This window comes from Oncorhynchus mykiss, chromosome 22 (assembly GCF_057628025.1).
Source record: "Oncorhynchus mykiss isolate SJ-2025 chromosome 22, ASM5762802v1, whole genome shotgun sequence".
Lineage (NCBI taxonomy): Eukaryota > Metazoa > Chordata > Actinopteri > Salmoniformes > Salmonidae > Oncorhynchus > Oncorhynchus mykiss.
The window spans coordinates 34587849-34607030 of record NC_143043.1 but is presented as its reverse complement, the minus strand read 5'-3'; the positions used below and the strand labels follow the sequence as shown (position 1 = coordinate 34607030).

The 19182-nt window shown below is 43.4% G+C and overlaps 1 protein-coding gene across 1 annotated transcript in view; it reads right to left on the bottom strand.

The window, feature by feature from the left end:
* tsc22d1 (TSC22 domain family, member 1) overlaps positions 1-16244 on the bottom strand; it is an 86634-nt gene extending 70390 nt beyond the window's left edge. Inside the window, exon 1 of the mRNA XM_021579446.3 lies at positions 12906-16244. Within this exon, the coding sequence (XP_021435121.2) occupies positions 12906-15544 (2639 nt within the window). The 5' untranslated portion in view covers positions 15545-16244. The remainder of the gene's footprint in view (positions 1-12905) is intronic.
* Positions 16245-19182: the final 2938 nt, after the last annotated feature.

Here is a 19182-nt window from a genome sequence, read left to right as displayed (position 1 = left end):
GAGCTGACAAGGTAAAAATCTGTCGTTCTGCCCCTGAATAAGGCACTGTTCCCAGGGCACTGAAGACGTGGATGTCGATTAAGGCAGCCACCCACACATCTCTGATTCAGAGGGGTTGGGTTAAACGCGGAAGACACATTCCAGTTGAAGGCATTCAGTTGTACAACTGACTAGGTATCCCCTTCCCCATAATAATGAGAGAAGTAGAACAAACACCAGAAATATAGAAAAATAGAATGAGTAGTTTGAACAAACCTTAGTTGAGCAAAGCATACCAACCAAATGGCCAAAAGCCATACTATTTAAAATAGCTTATCAAAAGCATTAAGACAAGGTAAAGCTATTTCCCAAATAGGCTATTCTAATAGTGTGTAGTGTCTTAATGTTGCAGCTTTCAAATGGGAACAATTGTGTAAGTCAGAGTCTATAGGCGATGCTCTATCACAGCTTTATTTTGAATGACAAATATCACATGCAACAAGATGTGAAATTGAGCAAAAAATATCAAGATGGAAAAATATATGGACAAGTAAAAGCTGAGCAAAGCTTATGAAGCAAAGCTTAGACTATAATAAAAATGACAAAACTAGGCATGTAAAAAAGACTCTGGAGTGTCCACTATATATAAAAAAATGTAATAGGTTTTGGCTATATGGCCCAGATCAACAGACATTGAGAGAGGGAAGAAAAAAAAATCTTAACATTTGAAAGGCTGCGGGCCAAACGGAATACCATGAGTGCTTGAAGCATGTGCTGACAAGCTTGCAAGTGTCTTCACTGACAACCTATCCTTGACCTGGTCTGTAATACCAACTTGTTCAAAGCAGACCACCATGGTCCCTGTGACCAAGAACGTCAAGGTAACCTGCCTAATGACTATCACCCCATGCCATGAAATTCTTTGAAAGGCTGGTCATGGCTCACAACACCATCATCCTGGACACCCTGAACCCACTTCAATTCCCATACCGCCCCAACAGAGCCACAAACGACTCACTCATTCCACATGCTTTCACCCACCTGGAAAAAAGGAATACCTATGCAAGAATGCTGCTCAGCATTCAACACCATAGTCCCCTCCAAGTTCATCACTTGCTTAGTCCCTTCCTGTACTCCCTGTTCACCCACGACAGCATGACAACACAGGACTCCAACGTCATCATCAAGTTTGCTGACGACGCGACGGTGGTAGGACTGTTCACCGACGACGAGGCAGCCTATAAAAAAATAAGTGGTCAGAGACCTAGCAGAGTTGTGCCAGGACAACAACCTTTCCCTCAATGTCAGCTAGACAAAGGAGCTGATCGTGGACTATAGGAAACGGAGGGGCGAGCACACATCCATTCACATCGATCGGGCTGTAGTGGAGCCGGTAGAGAGCATCAAGCGTCCACATCACTAAGGTCCAAACTAGAGGTCAACCGATTATGATTTTTCAATGCCGACACCGATAATTGGAGGACCAAAAAAGCCGATACCGATTAAAAATCGGTCGATTTTTATTTATTTATTTGTAATAATGACAATTACAACAATACTGAATGAACACTTATTTTAACTTAATATAATACATCAATAAAATCAATTTAGCCTCAAGTAAATAATGAAACATGTTCAATTTGGTTTAAATAATGCAAAAACAAAGTGTTGGAGAAGAAAGTAAAAGTGCAATATGTGCTATGTAAGAAAGCTAACGTTTCAGTTCCTTGCTCAGAACATGAGAACATATGAAAGCTGGTGGTTCCTTTTAACATGAGTCTTCAATATTCCCAGGTAAGACGTTTTAGGTTGTAGTTATTATAGGAATTATAGGACTATTTCCCTCTATACCATTTTATTTCATTAACCTTTGACTATTAGATGTTCTTATAGGCACTTTAGTATTGCCAGTAACAGTATAGTTTCCGTTCCTCTCCTCGCTCCTCCCTGGGCTCGAACCAGCAACACATCGACAACAGCCACCCTCGAAGCAGCGTTACCCATGCAGAGCAAGGGGAACAACTACTAGAAGGCTCAGAGCGAGTGACGTTTGAAACAATATCCATATTTGGTATGGACCCTCAGATCATCCACACTTCTACAGCTGCATCATTGAGAGCATCTTGACTTGCTGAATCACCACGGCAACTGCAAGGCACACGCCCGCAAGGCGCTACAGAGGGTGGTGAGTACGGCCCAGTAGATCACTGGGGCCGAGCTCCCTGCCATCCAGGACGTCTATACCAGGCGATGTCACAAGATTGTCAAAGACTACAGTAGATATGGCCTGAAAATCATTTCATTTTTTTCCCCTCCAATTTATGAGTAATTCACAATATATACTGTGCCTTCCGAAAGTATTCACACCCCTGAAATGTTCCACATTTTGTTGTGTTACAGCCTGAATTTAAAATGGATTAAAATAGATCCCTTTGAGCATAGTGACGTGATTAATTACACTTTGGATGGTGTATCAATACACCCAGTTACTACAAAGACACAGGCGTTCGTCCTAACTTATTTGCCGGAGAGGAAGGAAACCGCACATTGATTTCACCATGAGGCCAATCGTGACTTTAAAACAGTTAGAGTTTAATGGCTGTGATAGAAAACTGAGGACAGATCAACAACATTGTAGTTACTCCACAATATTAATCTAATTGACAGAGTGAAAATGAGGCCTATACAGAATACATATATTCCAAAACAGGCACTAAAGTAATACTGCCAAAATGTGGTAAAACAATTACGTTTTTGTCCTGAATACAAAGTGTTATGTTTGGGGTCATTACCTCTCTCCACATTGTCAAGCATAGTGGTGGCTGCATTATGACATGGGTATGCTTGCAATCGTTAACGACAGGAGAGTTTCAGGATAAAAAAAGTAACAGAATGGAGCTAAGTACAAGCAAAATCCTAGTGGTTAACTTGGTTCAGTCTGCCTTCAACCAGACACTGGGAGATGAATTCACCTTTCAGCAGGACAATAACCTAAAACACAAGGCCAAATCTAAACTGTAGTTGCTTGCCAAGAAGACAGTGAATCTTCCTGAGAGATAGAGCTTGAAAATAATAAATGGGCAAATACTGTACAATCCAGGTGTGGAAAGCTCTTAAGACAATTAGCCAGAAAGAGTCACAGCTGTAGTCGCTGCCAAAGGTGATTCTAACATGTATTAATTCAGGGGTGTGAATACTTATGTAAATTAGATTTCTTTATTTACTTTTCAAACATTTAAAAAAATATATGTTTTCACTTTGTCCTTATGTGGTATTGTGTTTAGATGGGTGAGCAAAATAATTGTATCCATTTTAAATTCAGGCTGTATCAACAAAATGTGGAATAAGACAAGGGTCATGAATACTTTCTGGATCTAGAGTTTTCAACGTTCACTCCACATAAGCTTTGTTGCACAACTAAAAGGTCAATATACTGCATTTCAAACAGTCAGGAATAATGTAATGAATTCAGGGCTTTTATAACTAGGCTAAATATAACCCTTCAACTATAAGACGCACTAATCATTTAATGATTTTATCAAAATAGCTTAACCTGCTTTTTTGCAATAATCACTGATCTTAAGTCTATGAAAAGGACCATTTTTGTTACAAATTTAACCAGAACCATGCACATCCACTAATGGTGACCAACGTCTTGTAGCAGGCATAGAAAATGAACACAGGTCTCAAACAATCTCTCAAGCACAAGCTAACGTGCTAGTGATGGGCCAGCCAATCTTTATATTTAAAGTCAAGCAAACTTTGATATATTCGCTTGCTAACAAAGTAGAACAGTTGAACTGTTATGAATAGGCTTACATCCTCCTGTCGGTCTCCAACTGTTCGAATCACATAGCCTGTTCACTTTGTTTAGATTGTTGAAACCAAGTGGCCTACCTAGATAAGAAGATGCTTATTTCTCAGAATTAGAACAGATTGCCAATTCTGTTAGAACAGACTAAACAGCTAGCACATAAGTCTGTTGCAAAAATGCTGCTAGTGGTACGTGGTACCGCAATACCACGCGCAACAGATGCTGAGCGTACATTTTCCACAATCATGTTCATTCATACTCTCGTTTTGGTATGGTCTGCTCTACATAAAAAGGGTATCATTAGAAAGGTTAACTTCTCTATTACAGTAAAATAGTATCTCTGTTTCAGTGTCCATATGATACATTCTGTTGGACCAAACCTCAAATGTAAATAGAGAGTTTAAACTGCTTGTGGTCAGAGAGGAAGTAGTGATCTTTCGTTGCGGTTGTTGATGTGAGTGACAGAGTAAGGAGCTTGGTGTCTGTGTGTGAGTGGGAAGGTGCGCCGTGCAAATTAATTGAATATATTGCCCAGCCCTAGACTCCAGCCACCCGTGCCATAGACTTCTCTCTGCTACCGCACGGCAAGCGGTACTAATGTACCAAATAGCTAATCAAATGGCTATCCAGAATACCTGCATTGAATCACATAACATGCGCACACATGCATACTGACGCCACACACACACACTGCTTCTATTTTCTATTATCTATAGTGTATTCGGAAAGTTCAGACCTTGACTTATTCCACATTTTATAACTTTACAGCCTTACTCTGAAATTATTCTTATTTTTTATTTCCCCCTCATCAATTTACACACAATACCCCATAATGACGAAGCAAAAACACGTTTAACACATTTTTGCAAATGTATTAACAAAAAAAAAAAATTACAAAAAAGTGAAATATCACATTCACATAGGTATTCAGACCCTTTGCTCAGTACTTTGATGAAGCACATTTGACAGGGATTACAGCCTCGATCTTCTTTGGAATGATACAACAAGCTTGACACAGCTGTATTTGAAGAGTTTCTCCCATTCCTCTCTGTAGATCCTCTCGAGCTCTGTTAGGTTGGATGGGGATCATTGCTGCAGAGCTATTTCAGGTCCCTCCAGACATGTTAGATCGGGTTTAAATTCGGGCTCTGGCTGCGCCACTCAAGAACATTTAGATACTTGTTCCGAAGCCACTCCTGCATTGTCTTGGCTGTGTGCTTAGGGTCATTGTCCTGTTGGAAGGTGAACCTTCACCCTAGTCTGAGGTCCACTCTGGAGCAGGTATTCGTCAAGGATTTCTCTGTACTTTGCTCCGGTCATCTTTACCTCGATCCGGACTAGCCTCCCAGTCCCTGCCGCTGAAAAACATCCCCACAGCATGATGCTGCCACCACCATGCTTCACCGTAGGGATGGTGCCAGGTTGCCTCCAGACATGACGCTTGGCATTCGGGCCAAAGAGTTCAATTTTGGTTTCATCAGACCAGAGAATCTTGTTCCTCATGGTCTGAGAGTCTTTAGGTGTCTTTTGACAAACTCCAAAACGGGCTGTCGTACCATAAACGGCTGATTTGTGGAGTGCTGCAGAGATGGTTGTCCTTCTGGAAGGTTCTCCCATCTCCACAGAGGACCTCTGTCAGAGTGATCATCGGGTTCTTGGTCACCTTCCTGACCAAGGCCCTTCTCCCCAGATAGAACAGTTTGGCTGGGCGGCCAACTCTAGGAAGAGTCTTGGTGGTTCTAAACTTCTTCCATTTAAGAATGACCAAGGCCACTGTTCTTAGGGATCTTCAATGCTGCACTGCCAACTGTGTAATAGAGGTCGACCGATTAATCAGAATGGCCGATTAATTGGGGCCGATTTCCAGTTTTCATAACGATCGGAAATCTGTATTTTTGGGCACCGATTTGGCAATTTTTTGTGTTTGTTTTAACACCTTTATTTAACTAGGCAAGTCAGTTAAAAACACATTATTTTCAATGACGGCCTAAGAACGGTGGGTTAACTGCCTCGTTCAGGGGCAGAACGACAGATTTTCACCCTGTCAGCTCGGGGGAGCCAATCTTGCAACCTTACAGTTAACTAGTCCAACGCTATAACGACCTGCCTCTCTCTCGTTGCACTCCAAAAGGAGACTGCATGTTACGCAAATGCAGAAAGCCAAGGTAAGTTGCTAGCTAGCATTAAACTTATCTTATAAAAACAATCAATCATAATCACTAGTTAACTACACATGGTTGATGATATTACTAGATATTATCTAGTGTGTCTTGCGTTGCATATAATCTGACTGAGCAAGTATCTAAGTATCTGACTGAACGGTGGTAGGCAGAAGCAGGCGCGTAAACATTCATTCAAACTGCACTTTCTTTGCGTTTTGCCAGCAGCTCTTCGTTGTGCGTCAAGCATTGCGCTGTTTATGACTTCAAGCCTATCAACTCCCGAGATGAGGCTGGTGTAACCGAAGTGAAATGGCTAGCTAAGTGTTTCAAACGTCACTCGCTCCGAGACTTGGAGTGGTTGTTTCCCTTGCTCTGCATGGGTAACGCTGCTTCGAGGGTGGCTGTTGCCGATGTGTTCCTGGTTCGAGCCCAGGGAGGAGCGAGGATAGGGACGGAAGCTATACTGTTACACTGGCAATACTAAAGTGCATATAAGAACATCCAATAGTCAAAGGTTAATGAAATACAAATGGTATAGAGGGAAATAGTCCTATAATTCCTATAATAACTACAACCTAAAACTTCTTACCTGGGAATATTGAAGACTCATGTTAAAAGGAACCACCAGCTTTCATATGTTCTCATGTTCTGAGCAAGGAACTGAAACGTTAGCTTTCTTACATGGCACACTTTACTTTTACTTTCTTCTCCAACACTTGATGTATTAAGTTAATATAAGTGTTAATTCCGTATTGTTGTAATTGTCATTATTATAAATTTTTACATTTTTAATTTATTATTTTATTTTAAAAAATAAAATCGGACGATTAATCGGTATTAGCTTTTTTGGTCCTCCAATAATCGGTATCGGCGTTGAAAAATCATAAATCGGTCGACCTCAACTGTGTAACCTTATATAGACAGGTGTATGCCTTTCCAAATAATGTCCAATCAATTGAACTTACCACAGGTGGACTCCAATTAAGTTGTAGAAACATCTCAAAGATGATCAATGGAAACAGGACGCACCAGAGTTACATTTAGAGTCTCATAGCAAAGGGTCTGAATACTTACGTAAATAAGGTATTTGTTGTTGTTTTTTTAATCTAAAAACATGTTTTGTCATTATGGGGTATTGTGGATATATTTCTGAGAAAAACAAAATGTGGAAAAAGTAAAGTGGTCAGAAGCCTTGACGTTTTCCACATTTTACGTTACAGCCTTATTCTAAAATGGATCTACACACAATACCCCATAATGAACCCGTCTTTGCTTTTTATACATTTTTGCAAATGTATTTAAAAAACATTTGTCATTATGGGGTATTACGTTATTTTTTAATTTAAAAAAAAAATCCTCATCAATATACACATGCCATTTTGACAAAAAAAATGTTTATACATTTGCAAAAAGGCGTCTGAATACTTTCTGAAGGCATAGGTACCTCAATTATCTCGTACTCCTGCACATGGACTCTGCTATTCGTTATTCACTGTGTATTTATTCCTTGTGTCACTAGTTAAATTATTATTTTTTTAATCTTTACTTTCAACTCGTAAGTAAGCATTTCACTGTTAGTCTACACCTGTTTTTTACGAAGCATGTGACAAAAAAAAGTATTTGATTAAAGGCCTACTCTACACAGCCTATTTCCATAGCCTACTATTAGTAATATAGGCTACAACCTACCTACCACGTATAGAATTAGGTAATAAGGCCTGATAAGAGAGGAAGATTAGGCAAAAATGCAAATCAATGAAAAATGATCCAGTTCTGGGGAAATCAGAGTTGTTTGCCTGCAGCCGGGACCTTGATGATTTACAACCCATCACACAGCCAGCTAGGCTTCTTGACTGTCACTTGCAGGTCGGCACACACAGACACACACCTCTTTCGTGCCACAGCTCCAAAAGAAGGAAGGCAAATAAAAAAAGATTTGGCTCCAAAATATATTTTGTCATGATTTCTCTAGTCCCGCCCTTAGCATGCGAGCTTGTGCTAGCGATCCTTTTAAGATGTCTTTTTCTGTTTCGTTTTTAACCAAACAAATATTGGCCAATATAGGGCGATAACTTCATATATCAATGTTTTATGGGTACTTAAATCACAATAGGACAAAGTTTGACATGGCCCAACCCTACACTGAGTGAGCATTCATTCCTTCCCGCTGGTTGGTTGTGCTGTGCTGATTAACTCTGACAGTGGAGCTGCCTGGGCTGTTTAGGCGTGTCACTGACACAGCCAGTCATCATTATCAAACATCATCCTACTGACATCTGTTACAGCAAGCTGTCAAGTACTGAAAAAAACTAGGCCTATACATCTAACCAACATCAATGACCATACTACCCCCATTTGCAGAAAATGTAATTGTATTTGTCAAAAACTCCTTGATTATCCTGAGGTGACTAAGGCTAAACTCAATACAAGTCAATGTAAAGTTATTAATTATTTAAAGAAGGTAAACAGCTGGTTAGGAGGCTAATTCACCAAGACAATCTGCTCATTTGTGAAAAGGGATTTGGGCTGCGAGCTCAAATGCTGCGTTTATTAAAGACTATAATCCACATTATCCTCCTAGATTACACATTCCTCAGAGTACACCATCATGTGACAGGAGTAGCCATCCCTCAGGTCCAATATAGCTACGGCTGAGGTGAGCCACAGCCCAGGGGTTTCTAACAGTAGCAAAGACCTCCATATGACCACGTCTAGCTGGCTGTAGAATCCTCAAAACGATTAAGACAAAGTTATTGTTGGTCAAAAACCCTGGTTCACTACACTTCTCTACAAAGTTGGTGTGCTCTAAACTGATCACAGAGGTACCATATTCCAGAACCTTCACCTAAACTCCGGCTCTAGACAAAGTAAAAAAAATGTTTAAGAAAGTTGGTAACCTAAAAGCTGTTAAATTTCAGCTGCAAAGCACATAAAAAAATAATTCCGCACTAATCTCAAACACGGACTTCTAAACGTATTAAAGAGTGATATTCCATTTACTTTCCCTCACACTCATAGCGCTGCCACTGACCAATGGTCAGTTAAATTAAATTAAATTAAATTCAATGGTCTTCTAGATAAAGCATGAAAGATTATGTCTGCTAGTGTGTAAAGCTTTACATTCAAATCAACAAGTTAACATTACATTATTTAACATAAGTAGCAAGTTTCCGGCCAGTATTGCATCCACCTGCATTATCCTACCTCTATCAGATCATTAAATGGCATGTATCAGATCATTTTGGGGCGGCAGGGTAGCCTAATGGTTAGAGCGTTGGACAAGTAACCGGAAGGTTGCAAGTTCAAACCCCCAAGCTGACAAGGTACAAATCTGTCGTTCTGCCCCTGAACAGGCAGTTAACCCACAGGCAGTTAATGACTAGGCCGTCATTGAAAATAAGAATTTGTTCTTAAAACCTCTTGAAGCTAGGGGGCACTATTTTTCATTTTTGGAAAAAATAACAACGGCCTATTTCTCAGGACCAGATGCTAGAATATGCATATAATTGACAGCTTAGAATAGAAAACACAAAAGTTTCCAAAACTGTAAAAATATTGTCTGTGAGTATAACAGAACTGATATTGCAGGCGAAAGCCTAAGGAAAATCCAATCAGGAAGTGACTCATGTTTTGAAACCTTTGTGTTCCTATGCACCCCTATTGACCATTGAAAGGGATATCAACCAGATTCCTTTTTCTACGTATTCCCTAAGGTGTCTACAGCATTTTGACGTAGTTTCACGCCTTTATGTTGAAGAATGAGCGTAAACGATTGCGTAATGTAGTCATTTTTCCTCTTGCTCCTACTGAAAAGCCAATTGTCCCGGTTGATATATTATCGAATAGATATTTGAAAAACACCTTGAGGATTGATTATAAAAAAACGTTTGCCATGTTTCTGTCGATATTATGGATATAATTTGGAACATTTTTAGCCGTTGTCGTGACCGCTATTTCCGGTGGATTTCTCAACATAATGAGACCAACAAACGGAGGTATTTTGGGTATAAAAATAATCTTTATGGAACAAAAGGAACATTTGCTGTCTAACTGGGAGTCTCGTGAGTGAAAACATCCGAAGCTCAAAGGTAAATTATTAATTTGATTGCTTTTCTGATTTTCATGACCAAGCTTCCTGCTGCTAGCTGGACATAATGCTATGCTAGGCTATCGATAAACTTACACAAACGTGCTTTTTACACAAACTTGCTTTGGCTGTAAAGCATAATTTTCAAAATCTGAGATGACAGGGTGATTAACAAAAGGCTAAGCTGTGTTTCACTATATTTCACTTGCGATTTCATGAATATGAATATTTTCTAGTAATATTTTTTGACCTTTTTGACCTAATGTTCATGAACCCTAAACCACCTTTTCCCTGCAGTAAGACATCAAAGTGCTGAGTGTGTATGGCAATCCAGCCTCTCCTTGTTTCCTCTCATCTGCACTGATTGGAAAGGGTGAAAACAATATTGTGGTAGCAGAAAGTGGTCTGTGCAGCAGACAAGGATGGATCTGTGCGACATCTGTCAAAAGCTGACACAACTGGGGCACTGAGAGTGTGTGTGCACGTAAATATATATATCACACACTAAATGCAGTCACTGCAGTCTGAAGTAGCCAAAATGTCACCTCCAGCTGAGCACTGCACTGTCTAGTGTCTAAGGTGGAGGAGGGGCAGATTAGCATACAGCTCTCTCAGACAGTGGGTGCGCACACACACTGTTTTGTCTACCATCTCACCAGCAGTCTGGCATCCCATTCACCCACACACGGTGCTGCCGTGGCGACCTGGATTCCCCCAATCCAAACTAGCTCACCATTCCATTAGGAAGTACCCAATGATGTAAAGTGCATTCAGAAAGTATTCAGACCCCTTGACTTTTTCCACTTTGTTATGTTACAGCCTTATTCTGAAATGTTTTTATTTTTTTTTATTCCCCTCAAACTACACACAATACCCCATAATGAGAAAGCGAAAACAGGTTTAGAAAAGTTGGCACATTTATTAAAGATAAAAAAACATAACTTTACATAAGTATTCAGACCCTTTGCTGAGAATCAAAATTGAGCTCAGGTGCATCTTGTTTCCATTGATCTTCCTTAAGATGTTTCTACAACTTGGAGTCCACCTTTGGTAAATTAAATTGATTGGACATTATTTGGAAAGGCACACAGCAGTTTATATAAGGTCCCCCAGTTGACAGTGCATGTCAGAGCAAAAACCAAGGCATGAGGTCGAAAGGAATTGTCCGTAGAGCTCCAAGACAGGATTGTGTCCAGGCACGGATCTGGGGAAGGGTACCAAAAAATGTCTGCAGCATTGAAGGTCCCCAAGAACACAGTAGCCTCCATCGTTCTTAAATGGAAGAAGTTTGGAACCACCAAGACTTTTCCTAGAGCTGGCCGCCAACCATCTCTGCAGCACTCCACCATTCAGGCCATTATGGTAGACCGGCCAGACAGAAGCCATTTCTCAGTAAAAAGGCACATGACAGCCCGCTTGGAGTTTGCCAAAAGGCACCTAATGGACAAGATTCTCTGGACTAATGAAACCAAGAAAATGCCAAGCATCACACCTGGAGAAAATCTGGCACCATCCCTACGGTGAAGCATTGTGGTGGTGGCAGCATCATGCTGTGGGGATGGTTTTCAGTGGCAGGGACTGGGAGACACGTCCGGATCGAGGGAAAGATGAGCGGCGCAAAGTAGAGAGATCCTTGATGAAAACCTTCTCCAGAGCACTCAGGATCTCAGACTGGGCGAAGGTTACCCTTCCAACAGGACAACAACCCTAAGCACACAGCCAAGACAACACAGGAGGGGCTTCGGGACCCTTGAAAGTCCTTGAATGGCCCAGCCAGAGACCTGAAAATAGCTGTGCATCGACACTCACCATCCAACCTGACAGACCTTGAGAAGATCTGCAGAGAGGAATGGGAGAAACTCCCCAAATACAGGTGTGCCAAGCTTGTAGCATCATTCCCAAGAAGTCGAGGCTGTAATCGCTTCCAAAGGTGCTTCAAAGTATTAAGTAAAGGCTCTGAATACTTATGTAAATGTAATATCATTTTCATTTGATTAATTTAATCAATTTTAGAATAAGGCTGTAACGTTAAAAAAAAATAAAAAAGTCAAGGGGTCTGAATACTTTCCGAAAATACTGTATTTTAACCCTGGATTGTCAATGCCATGTATACGCCATTGAGAGGCTTTGAAACCACCGGTTAGCCATATTGACACTCCCCAGTAGGAATGAATGGAATTCTACAGTATTTCAGTTCAACATTTAAAGGACAAAATTACAAGTATTTAAGTATTTGTTGTTGTATTGGTGACAGTAACAAAAAAAATAAACCTTTAAGGAAAAATATATTGTATATTTGTGTGTGTTTTATTTGATGTTTAGCTCACATTATATCATTTTAAAGAATGCATTAAGGTGTCTGTAATAGAATACATGTGGCAAAAACTAAAGTAGACAATTGCATGTATTTTTTGTCTTTTCTTTTTATTTATTTTTTTACAAACGGTAGGAGAGTGCCAAAATGGAGGCACGTGGCTTCAACACAGCGCCCCCCGATCAGTCATCTACATAATTGGTAGTACCATGGTTCCCCCAATTCCTCCCTAAAAAGTGCATTCACTGCTACAATGCTAGAATGCAACGTCATGTTCAGAACACTGTGTTTTAAGGCCAACACTGACTAAACATTTCATGGTCTGAATGCCATTCAGCACATCAGAAACAACATTAGGGAACAAACTGTTCGCTGCGGATAAATGAGAAAACATGGGACCATCTCTTTAGTTATATTGTCTGTATCAGCAGGCCTACTACTGTAGTGGATTAGTGGATATGTTTAAGAAATATTGTTCTATACCCCAAAATCAAATCAAGCAATCAATTGATCAAAAACCTATACTAATGGCTTAGATTTTGGACTCACCCATCATCGTCTCCGTCCACAGCTTTGAAGAGTCCGGCAGAAGCGGTTAAGGCACTGACCGCGGTGGCGGCAGGGTTACTTTCAGTCCCCAGCCCTGTGCCTATCTCAGAGCCACCCTCCCCAGCCAGCTTGGGCAGGGCCTGTGCCAGCAAGGCAGACTGGTGCTGGAAGAGCAGGCGCTGGGCATCCTCCAGCTGGGTGGTGGTGAAGGAGGGCAGGCTGGCATACAGGGCGCTGGCCTGGGCAGCCACAGCCTGGGGCATGCTGACCCTGGGTGGCTGGGACTGGAGTTGAGATTGGGCCAGTCCACTGCTGTTCTGGGGCTGGGGGTCGTTCTGGGGGTTAGAATGAGGCACAATGGAGGCTAGGCAGCCCTGGTTAGGGGGGACAGGAAGCTGGGTGGCAAGTCCTTGGGCTTGGCCCGGGAGTGATTGCTGCTGTTGTTGATGTTGGTGGTCCAGGGGGAGAGGGTGTCCTTGTGGCTGCTGCCCAAACCCGGGCACTCCTGGGCCCATCTGAGGCATTAGCCCCGTTCCTGCCACAGAGGCCTGGAGAGAGGTCTGCTGGGGCTGCTGTTGGAGAAGACTCTGGGGTTGGAGCATGGAGCCAACCACCTGCTGCTGCGGGACTCCCATCTGCCCGGGTCCAGGCAAGGCCTGTGGGAGAACAGGTTGGGGTAGGCCTGCCTGGGGATGAGGGTAGTCTGGATGCATACCTCCAACCTGGCTCAGCCTGTGCACTGGGGCTGCATGGGAAGGGACAGAAGGCTGCTGGGGAAGAGCATAGCTCATCTGCTGCTGATGCACCCCCACTAGTCCCTGAGCTGAGGCTGGGGCTGGGATAGAGGCTGCCTGGGCGTAGGTGAGCGGCTGTTGGAGCATGGGAGTGGTAGGGTGGCCTAGGGTGGTCTTGAGGCCAGCCATGTTGATTGTGGCAGGCTGATGAGCACTGGCGGGGACTGAGGGAGCCACAGTGGTCAGCAGGTGAGGCTGGGACACCCCCATGGGGAGGCTGGGGTGGGAGGTCTGGAAGGCCTTAGGGGGGTTGGAGTAGTCCTGGTAGTGAGACTGAGACTGGAGTAATGGGGTGCCTCCGGCCTCTCCACTGCCAACGTTATCTGTGTAATGACTCAGTGTGCTGTTCACTGAACTCCCACTGATGCCCTCTCTCTCCGACCCCCCTGTCACAATCTCAGGCCCGCACGGTCGCATGCTCTCCACACCCCATCCACTAGGAAGAGAAACTTCAGAGAAAGAGGGGGCAGGGGCTGAACCTGGGGTCTCCTTGTCATAGTACTCAGTACATGTCCATCTGCCCTTTTTAAAAGGCTCCGAGCTGGAGTCAAGCTTGACCACTCTGAAACGGGAGCTGGTGGTGGCAGGAGCTAGGGTTGGGGCTGGCTGGGAGGAGGGGACTGAGGCCGAAGCCATGCCAGAGCTCTTTCCTGGCTGGGGCATGGCAGCTCCTCCATCCTGGGTGCCACTGGAGGGCCCCAACACCACAGAGGCAGTGGCAGCAGCAGAATTCATAGTGATGCTCGAGTTCACATTTCCAGAGCTTTGATTTTGTATCAAATTGATATTGGGGTTGGTGTTGCCAAAGCCACTCCCCATCAAACCTCCAACCCCACCACTGCTACTCATCACACTGGGGGGGAAGCCACCACCACTGCTGCTAGCACTGCTGCTAACACCCCCCATCACAGGCACATTGGAAGAGATGTACATATCCACAATACTAATATTGCTGGTCAGGGGATTAGCTATGCTAATGGTAGCACCAGCAGTAGAGCCATGCATTCTAGGGAGAGGGACAACTGCTACAGGCTGAGCAGCAACACTGGCAGAACCCACTGAAACATTTTCCAGAAGGACCCCCATGGCAGAAGGCATCTTTGAGCCACCACCAACTCCTCCAGACGTGGGGGTTGAGTGGGGGGCTGAGGAAGGAGGCTGAGCCAGGGCCTGGTGAGGATGATTATGTTGCCCCTGCTGATGGTGGTAGTGGTGATGATGATGGTGGTGGTGCACATTCCCGTTAACCATCCCGCCGTGCTGGGGTCCCTGGATTAAGGAGTGGGGGGGCTGGTTGGGGGAGACTGCCCCGGGTGTGACCGCCTCATGGAAGTTATTCAGTGTCTCCTCCGAGGAACTCCTCTCACCCCCAGCCATGTCGTTGGCCTTAGAGAGGGAGACATCCAGGATCTCTGAAGAGGAAAGATCCTCCGTATGAGACTCATCCAGATCATCATAGCTCTCGGTGTCTTCTGCTATGCTGTTGTTGGTGCTCACAGAGATCTGGGCTGGGGTCACGCTAGTGATCTGGAAGCCGCTTTTCTTCTTCACCTGTGACCCAGAGGACAGAGCCTGGGGCTGTGGCTGGGAGTGCAGGTTCAGGCTGTGGGGAGGGTGTGGAGGCCCGGGGGAGGATGATCCAACAAGAGGTTGAGACTGCATCAGGAGGGGGGATTGGTAGTCTTCAGCGGGGACGTGGCTGTTGCTAACAGCCGAACTAGCTGGTGTTGACATGGGGCCACTCCCGGCGCCAGTGTTAATGTTACTACCCCTTCTAGGAAAATTCGCCGGGTGCGCCATCTTTCTGACGCTGCCAGAGTCTCCTGCAGAATCAGGATGGTGCATTTTGAAAGATTCCAGGGGGTAGCGGCTAGACTGATAGTCTCGTCTAACGTTACAATGTTTTGGGGCCGCCGTTTTGACAAAGATTAGGTCAAAAGACTGATATTTAACAATATAATATCAGCTGACAATAAATAAATCCGTCTTAAATACAAGGTTCGATTATTTAGCTTTTATGGGTATATAAACGTCCCCTCTCGTGACGGAGAATGCTCGCGTTAGACAGTCGATTGGCGAGCAGAAATGCTAACAAGCTAGTTGGCTAACGTCAGCTGATGGGCTTGTTATCCAGTCACATACGCGTATTTTCTCACACACAAGCCAGCATTTCGTCGTTTAATATCTTATCTCAATAGGTAGCTATCTAAAATAAATAGCTATAACAACACAAAGAGAGTATGCAGTACACATCCAAAGCGAGAGCTGAGATAGAAGTGTAACGTTAGCTCGCTCCATCACTATCCACACACTGTGGAGAGTCGCATTATTTAATTTCTCAGAAGCAAAACAATAAATAAACAAGCAATCCTTTACCGATATAAGGTTATCCTTAGGATAATATATCCACTTAAATGTCTCGCAAAACAGTTTAATCCATTAAGACAAGTCTTTGTTATAGTCCAATGTTTGCTGTATCACTCCCTATTCCAAGAGCCATCTACAGCCAGTCCGCCTTCTTGCACTGTGACTCGTGCTGTCGGAGTGTGACGAGACCGAAGGGGGAGGAGAGAACTTGCTAACATGGCGACCGCGCATGCTCACTGACGCCCAGACTAGCCAGACATAAAGCAGTCTGGGGATAAGAGGGTGGGGGAGAACAGGGGAGAGACAGACAGGCAACTCGCAAAAACTAGCTTCAGAAGACCTAGAAGAGATCATGTTCCGGAAAATACCGATGGACACAGACGATGGAACTAAATGACTCTTGCAGAATATTCCCATTATCCTTGGGCAACTTTACTGCATACATTTTATGTGGTTAACATCATTTCAAATAGGCTTATGAGATGGATAGGGAAATGTGTTATTATCCGTGTCATCATGCCAATCACATTATTTTCATGAACAGTAGACAAGAGTATCAACATGAGGTGAGCAATCACTCAAAGTATATATGTGTTCCATCAGCCATGTAAAGTTATGCAGTTATCATAGGGCCACAGACTTCTGTTTTCCCTTTAATGTCTGACCAAAAGGAAATGTTTTGGTCTGAACAACACAAACAACAAGATCAGTTGTGTTTTTACTGTGAAACAAAAGGCATGCAGAGAGGTACTGGACTATTCTGCAGACAAAATGGAGCTACCAGACACATGTGTTCACGGCATTGAGGATTATTCTACATGCAGGGCTGCAACCTGGTCTCAGAGCATTTCGTATTATTCTGTACCTAAATCCGTGAAATACTATTTAGTATGATATGTTAAGTTTCGTATGGTATGTATTAATTTGTGGATGTCCATCACCCATTACGTATAATATATTACGAATTTGCAAAAGTACTATGTTACAAATTTTGAAAACGTATCATATGTTACGAATTCTAGCTAGATTGCTAACGTTAGCTAGGCTAGGGGTTAGGTTTAAGGTTAGGTTTAAGTTTAGGAGATAGGTTAAAGCAGAGGTGGGCAACTCCAGTCCTCGGGGGCCTGATTGGTGTCACACTTTTTCTCCATCCCTAGCAAACACAGCTGATTAATCAAATTGCATTCTAAACTGAAGATGATTAGGTGATTATTGGAGTCGAGTGTGTTAGCTGGGGCTGGGGCAAAACTTTGACACCAATCAGGCCCTCATGGACTGGAATTCCCCACCCCTGGGTTAAAGGGTTAAGGTTAGGGGAAGGATTAGCTAAAAGGGTTAAGGTTCGCTAACATGTAGTTGCAACGTCGCCAAAAAGTTATAAGTAATAGAAAAGTTGCTAATTAGCTAAAATGCTAAATTTGTCCGTGATGAGACTCACACTTGTAACCATCTCTTGTTTTTTTTATATATATATATTTTTAAATGTAACCTTTATTTAACTAGGCAAGTCAGTTAAGAATAAATTATTATTTACAATGACAGCCTTCCCTGGCCAATGCTGGTCCAATTGTGCACCGCCCAATGGGACTCCCAACCACGGCCGGATGTGATACAGCTTGGATTTGAACCAGGGACTGTAGTGATGCCTCTTGCACTGAGATGCAGTGCCTTAGACCGCTACGCCACTCGGGAGCCCAGCGGGAGCTTATGTAACAAAACCAAACGTAACATATTCTAATTTGACCATCTCGGATTTACTATGTTACGTCTAGTCTATGAGACCAGGCTGAGGTATTGTGTGTATTGTGTTGGTACTCCAGGTCAACAACCCCTCCCATTTCCAGGAAGTGTGTTCTGGTTGTGTGTGTATTTGTGCCTGTGTGTGTGTGTGTGTGTGTGTGTGTGTGTGTGTGTGTGTGTGTGTGTGCCTCAACCTCCCTGCGTTCCTGTGCTTTCTGCTTTATCAGAACAGACCCACCTGTTGTTGTGAATGTCTTCGTGAATAACAGCAGATAGTCTGATCCCATCTGGATGTGCTTTGTTTGGCCAACCCCTCTGACTATTGTTTCGTCAAGACATTCTCCTCTCCTCCTATTCCCTTTCCTCTCCTCCTCCTATTCTCTTTCCTCTTCCTATCCCTAACTCCTTGACTCAGTCACAGCCACCAACTAGTTAATGAAAACACCAGAAGGCCTTTCGGATTGTTACACTGTGGGATGCTTTATGGAGTATATGAGAGATTTGTCGAGAGAGAGAGATACTGTATGTGTTTGGAGGGGAGAGAAGAGAGAGGAAGATTTAAGTGAGTGAATGAAATAATGAGAGAATCAGAGAAATGCGATATGGGGGAGATAGTGAGACAGAGACAAAGAGAGAGAGAGAGAACATGTGCCCATTGTGGGTGACTGGCAGGCAGGCAGGCAGGCAACAGCAGGCTATGACCAAACCATGCAGGCAGACAGACTGTGTCCATCCATACAAATGACGGAGGGAGAGAGAGAGCCAGTGAGAGGCGAGTGCAATGTAAGCGTCTGGTGCAGTCAGCAGCTTTAAATCACACTGGCACTTCACAACAAAACACACTGAGCACTATTGTCCTGCCCTAACAATAATGCTCAATGTATACACCTGGCACGGCTTTCATTTTGTAAACACTAATTCCTGTGATAGGAATGACTAAAGTGTTCCTGTGCTGTACATGTATGATCTCTCTGTGATGTATTACTCAACTTGCAACACAACAGTAGGTCTACTGTAAATTGGGCACCTCTGTAACCCAGGTTTTTAACCTTCACAGGACAGTCAGTCAATCAACACGTTGCTGGACACAATAAATGACACCTCAATGTGTTCAAAGGCAAACCAATAGGCTATACTGCATTTCACAGCTCTTGATATTAGGGAGGCTGTTGTGGATGTAGTTCAGTTCAGCATACTGGTGAACAGAAAAGGAATTTCTGAAACAACAGGGGCTTAGGGTCGGGAGAAGAGCGGGCAATGCCCAGTGATACGGTCTAGAGTGCCAGTCCCAGTCCCTCTGTCTGGACCTTGTGTCCACTCAACCTCCCGTTTGTGAGTGAGTGAGTGAGTGAGTGAGTGAGTGAGTGAGTGAGTGA